Genomic DNA, 5,246 nt, shown 5'->3' with positions numbered 1-5,246 from the left:
TTTGGTGATGCAGATTGTAAATTACAATTACAGGAATTGAAATGGCAATTAAGGTTGAAGGCTGAATTCAGTCCAGGGTTGAATGAGTCCCTCAACCTAAGATGTGCACTTAAATGGTTTCAATAAGGTTTACTACTTTTTCGGTAAAATGTGCACTACAGCTGTCATTATTGGTTTACATTTCATTATTGCATTCCAGTACTTCAGTCTGGGTTTGGCATTATCACAGTTACATGTGTATTACACTTAAGGAACCCCCATTGTTATAAGAAATCCTACTGTTTTCAGCTAACAGTTTATTTAGCATGGGCATTTTGTTCAACATAATTAGGAAGCTTATTCATTACTGTACTAGTTTACTGTGTTTCACCACTGGTTCATTTTAGTACTTGTTAATATTCATGAGCATTGTTTTTGTATTATATTTCTGGACCCTTCTTGACATTTGATCCATTCTGATGAAGTTCTGATACTGAATAAAGGAACGAAAGCTAAAAGGACCACAGAGGGTTGCATTTTTTTACTAAGAACTCTTGGTTTCTACTAAGAAGTCTTATTTTTTTTGTTTTTTTTACTAGATGAAGTTATTTATGCATATATGTATATATATATATATATATATGTGTGTGTGTGTGTGTGTGTGTGTGTGTGTGTGTGTGTGTGTGTGTGTGTGTGTTTGCGTGTGTATCCCAAATAGGGATGAGAGTGATCAGCTGAAATGGAGAAGATGGTTTGCAAACCTCTATTATGTAGCACAGTAAATAATTATTTCTAATGTTTATGTTGCTCTACCTCAGTGACTTGATGGGTGAGTCATAATGACATGATTTTTTTGTCTGTGCTTTCTCTTTCTTATAATGCAATTAGTGTTTCCAGGAAATAAGATTACCATGCCCTGCCATCTCCTACAGTATTTTCTTTGCATTTACTTAGAAAGTCAGAACTCAGAATTGCTACTGTCTTTGAGAATCTGAGGATTTATGTCCAATGACGCCTGCTGGCTTGTTTTTACCATGTTTTTAAAATTACTGCAATAAATAATTTCCTCTTCATCTATAATATAGTGCTTAGATGATTTTTTTTTTCAAAGGAAAGGTGGGATAACTCTTCATGTATTTTTGCCATATGTATCAGGCTTCCTCACACTGAGATTATGCAATAAACAAATTGTTAATTTCCAAAGGTTCAGTAGGTTTATGGCTCCAGGGAAGCAAAATAAGGAAGCTGTATATACCAGTACAGAGTAAAATAGTGGTGAATCCTCAGAGATGCATAGGTTTATGAAAGGAAAAAAAAGATTAAAACAGGATGCTTAGGATGATATAAAAGTCAGGGATACAAATTCCTAAAGTCAGTATCATGAGATTTCCTTAAAACACATCATGTTGTACAGTGAAGATGATGAACTTCACAGAAATGCCACAGAGAGGGATAACAGCAAACTCATTCACTTTTATATGTTGCAGTATAGAAATAATTTTGTCTGAAGGAAAGAGCACTCAGAAAAGAAAATTGTGTGTTTAGAAATTAGTTGTCATTTAAGCAATGGTCACCAAAGCTCAGATGGAGTCATGCAATCCACTAAAAGTTTATGTTGTTCAAAGTCCTGTAACAAACTAAGTGTTCACATTATACAGAAGTTCCTAATGAACCTTACCAGTAATGTCACACTAAGTCCTAATATTTATGCAAAGGTTCTTAAAGTTCACTATCATAAATGCAACACACTAACTGCTCATGTTATATAATGCTCTCTAATGCTTTATTCATTTCCATAAAACTTTCCATGTTTATATTATACAAAAGGTCATTCAAGCTCATGGTCCTAGTATTAAAGTATTCATATTACATAAAAGTCCTTAAAGCTGAGCTTGAGTCCTGTAACCTACTAATTTTTATACACTACAAAGGTACTTAATGCTCTCTAGGAGTCATGTAAAGCACTTTCATTCATATTACACCAGGTCATTAAAGCAAACAACCAGTCATGCATCACATTAATTGTTGTTAATATTTGTGACATGAGACACCCATTCATATTATTGTATGCATCCATCACAGTATTGTTAGGCCAATCAAAAATTAATCTCGTCAGTATCTTGTAGAGTGGACTTAAGCTGGTCAGACTTGTACTGCACTACTCTGGACATAAGTATATATGTGAAAGGAAGGAATCTCAGCACCTAATATACCATTTCTAAAGTCCAGGTACACCAAGGGTCTGTTTTGGAGCCAGAAACCAATGAAATATCATGCAAGTAGAGTTAGGAGCCTATAAGTACCAACGTGATCGTATAGTTGTTTCCTGAAATTCCATATATCATTGATTACTCAGGTGTAGAGAAAATGCTGAGGTATGAGAGGCAACATAAAATTTGGGGGTTAGATGCTTCACAAAATCCTTATGTCTGTGTCAAATTTAAATGTGCAGTCCATACTTTTGTGAATAAATTACAGAAATGATTTATCATGTATTTCTCCAAGCCCTGTGCTCTAGGTTCCTTTACTAATGTACTGTAGTTAGCAATGTTGCATATTGGTGCAGTTGTATTGGTTGTGGGTAGGTTTCTCCCAAACCAAGGCATGCACTCTCCTGATTTCCTTCATTTGGCGATTACTTAACCTACAATATTTTTGATTACTTGATTTTCATTTAGGCTGTGACGACAACTGAAAATAACTCAATATTAGTTTGGTACAATAAAAATGTTTACTGTACCAGTGATATGTGATGCAGTAGTATTATTCTACAAAGATTTCTGTAACCTAAATAATGCAGATTCATTTTTGATATTTCAGTCTGCAGCTATTGCTCTCACAGAAAATAAAGACACACCAGTAGCTGTTGCTGTTCAGACTGAGACCCCAGCTGTCCAAGACCCTGCTGTCCCAGTGCAAAAATCTGATGCTACGCAACAACAACAGGCTTCAGTCGATGCTCCAGCAGATGTCATTCATAAGCAAGTAAAAAGAACCTTGGTTGCTCCTGAGGCTGCACCAGGTGGTGTCCCCACACTGCCTCGGTGCCCAGGCAGAATCCGTTTCTTTTAAGCAGCAATGATATTGTTAGAGTTTAAGTTATAATACTCTGTTCAAGTAACAGATTGTGAGAGTAGTAAAACCATTTTCAGAATGCACTTGTATGAGGATATAAGCTGGTAAAATGGAAAATAGTGTCCTATGTCCCCTATGACACTCACAGCCAGTACTTGTAATGTTTAGGTGTTACTGGCCATTGCAAAAAAATTGTGAAAGTCCCATGTGAAACTAGAAGGCTAATATTGGTGTACTGTATGGAACAACATACTAACAGTAGACACTACTTAATAAATAATGATTTCTAAATGAATTTGTGTGTGCATGTGGGTGTTTTTTTTTTTTTTTTTTTTTTTTTTTTGTAATATTGGAGGGGGCTGTGTATTGCTAAAGGATGATCATGCACAACTATAATAACCAAATAAAAAGAAGGACATGGCTGTCACATTAGTAATAAAGATTACAATATACATTGTGAAGCATGTGCTCACCTTACACTTACCTGACATCTGCACTGATACTAGGTATGCATTAACTCATAATGAGAGTGTGGAACTTTACAGACCATTGTGCAAGAACATACCTTAAAGTTGAAAATGAAACTTTATGAGGTTTAAAACAAAACAATTGTCTGGACCTTGCTTTACTTTTGTATTTCTGGCTTTCTTTGTTTTAATGTTAGTGGTTTCTTTGTCTTTGGTTTCACCTACAAAACATTAATTTGACCATTGATAGACATCTGCATTGTACACGTTCACAAAGTTGTCCACACATTAGCAGAAGTACAGCACATGGAACACTGAGTAACACAACGGCAAACAAAATACAAGTAGCAAAGTAAATCAAAAGATAGAATATAAATTAGAAAATAAGAGAAATGTGGGTAAAGAAAAAAAGACACGTCTTTGTCCATTAATGTCCAAAAAAAAAATATGCTATGTAGACATGTGGGCAAAACAAATGGCCATAGGTTAGGCTGCATATACTGCTCTTTCTAGATTTGTAGATTGGATGCATGTGATTAAGAAGGGTACCCTTTCTGCATACCACAGTTTCATAGCTGGCTGTTTGTGCACTGGACTAAAGCTCTGACTTGTTAATGAACTATTTTCTGTCACAAAGGTATAGAGTTTGAATCTTTCTACCTTCATATGCCTACATGCCTACTGTGTGATCTTGAGCAAGTCACATAACCAGACAGTACTTTGTAGCAACTGAGAATGTGAGCTAGGTTCCTTAATGATATTCTGGAATGGAACATACATATGTGCATAAAGTATGCTTCTACAATGTATCCCTTCTGAATGCAGGATGATTAGGCCAGATAGATGTAGCACAGGTTCCAGTTTCACTTCCATCATGACAGAAAGCACATAGCACAGCAAATAGCTATCATCTTATCCTTATACCACAACCACAACAATATATTCTACCTGGTGACCTGTATGCAGACATAATGCACATGATATGTTTATGACACTTGTCTTTATGCTACATCCATACCCATGTACCCAGCACAGTACACCATATACAGAAATAGTGCAAATGATATGTCTGTGACTTTTGTACTTATGCCACATCCATCTACATGCATCCCACCTGGCACACTACATGCAATCATAAGCATGATATGTCTTTGCCCAGAGGTTGTGCCTTCCTGGAAATGGAACACTAGGGAATTAACTGTAAAGCCAATGTGGGATACACGTTATGGTGAAGGAGGAAACACAAGTAAGGGCAATACACTACAGGAATTGTTACAATGGATTGATGTAATCAAAGTGGTAACAAAGTATGGAATGCCAGCCTACTCCAATAGCACAAAGATATAATGCCCTTAGTGTGACTCAAACTATTCATAGTTCAGTTAGCAGCAAGAATGCTAGAGGGGATGGGCTACAGAAGTGAGCAGCCATTGCAAGTTCTTTAATCTTGGGAGAGGGTGGTGGATCTGGCTTGCCACATGGGTGACACCTAGAGGGAGCACTAAGTGTTGCACCTTTGTAGAATGACCCTGCTGAATGCACACTGCTCATCAATGATAATACTAAGTCATATGAAGATGTGTTGAAGGCACAAATTCTTTCTATGATAGGTAACATACAGCTGTGGTTAGACCATGTAAAGTGCTGAGAAGGGAGTCCACTGGCTCTAGCAAACTGGGTCATTTTCTTCTAGCTGATGAGGACTGCCATTTAGAGAATAAATGG

The 5,246-nt window shown here is 36.5% G+C and overlaps 1 protein-coding gene across 1 annotated transcript in view; it reads left to right on the top strand.

The window, feature by feature from the left end:
• The window catches only part of AHSG (alpha 2-HS glycoprotein), a 66,298-nt gene extending 62,949 nt beyond the window's left edge, over positions 1 to 3,349 (top strand). Inside the window, exon 7 of the mRNA XM_044070649.1 lies at positions 2,800 to 3,349. Coding sequence (XP_043926584.1) covers positions 2,800 to 3,051 — 252 coding nt within the window. The 3' untranslated portion in view covers positions 3,052 to 3,349. The remainder of the gene's footprint in view (positions 1 to 2,799) is intronic.
• Positions 3,350 to 5,246: the final 1,897 nt, after the last annotated feature.

This window comes from Protopterus annectens, chromosome 4.part1 (assembly GCF_019279795.1).
Source record: "Protopterus annectens isolate FY-2018-M chromosome 4.part1, PAN1.0, whole genome shotgun sequence".
NCBI classification, from domain to species: Eukaryota; Metazoa; Chordata; order Ceratodontiformes; family Protopteridae; genus Protopterus; species Protopterus annectens.
Note: the sequence above shows the minus strand (reverse complement) of the source record. Positions and strands in the feature narration are given on the sequence as shown.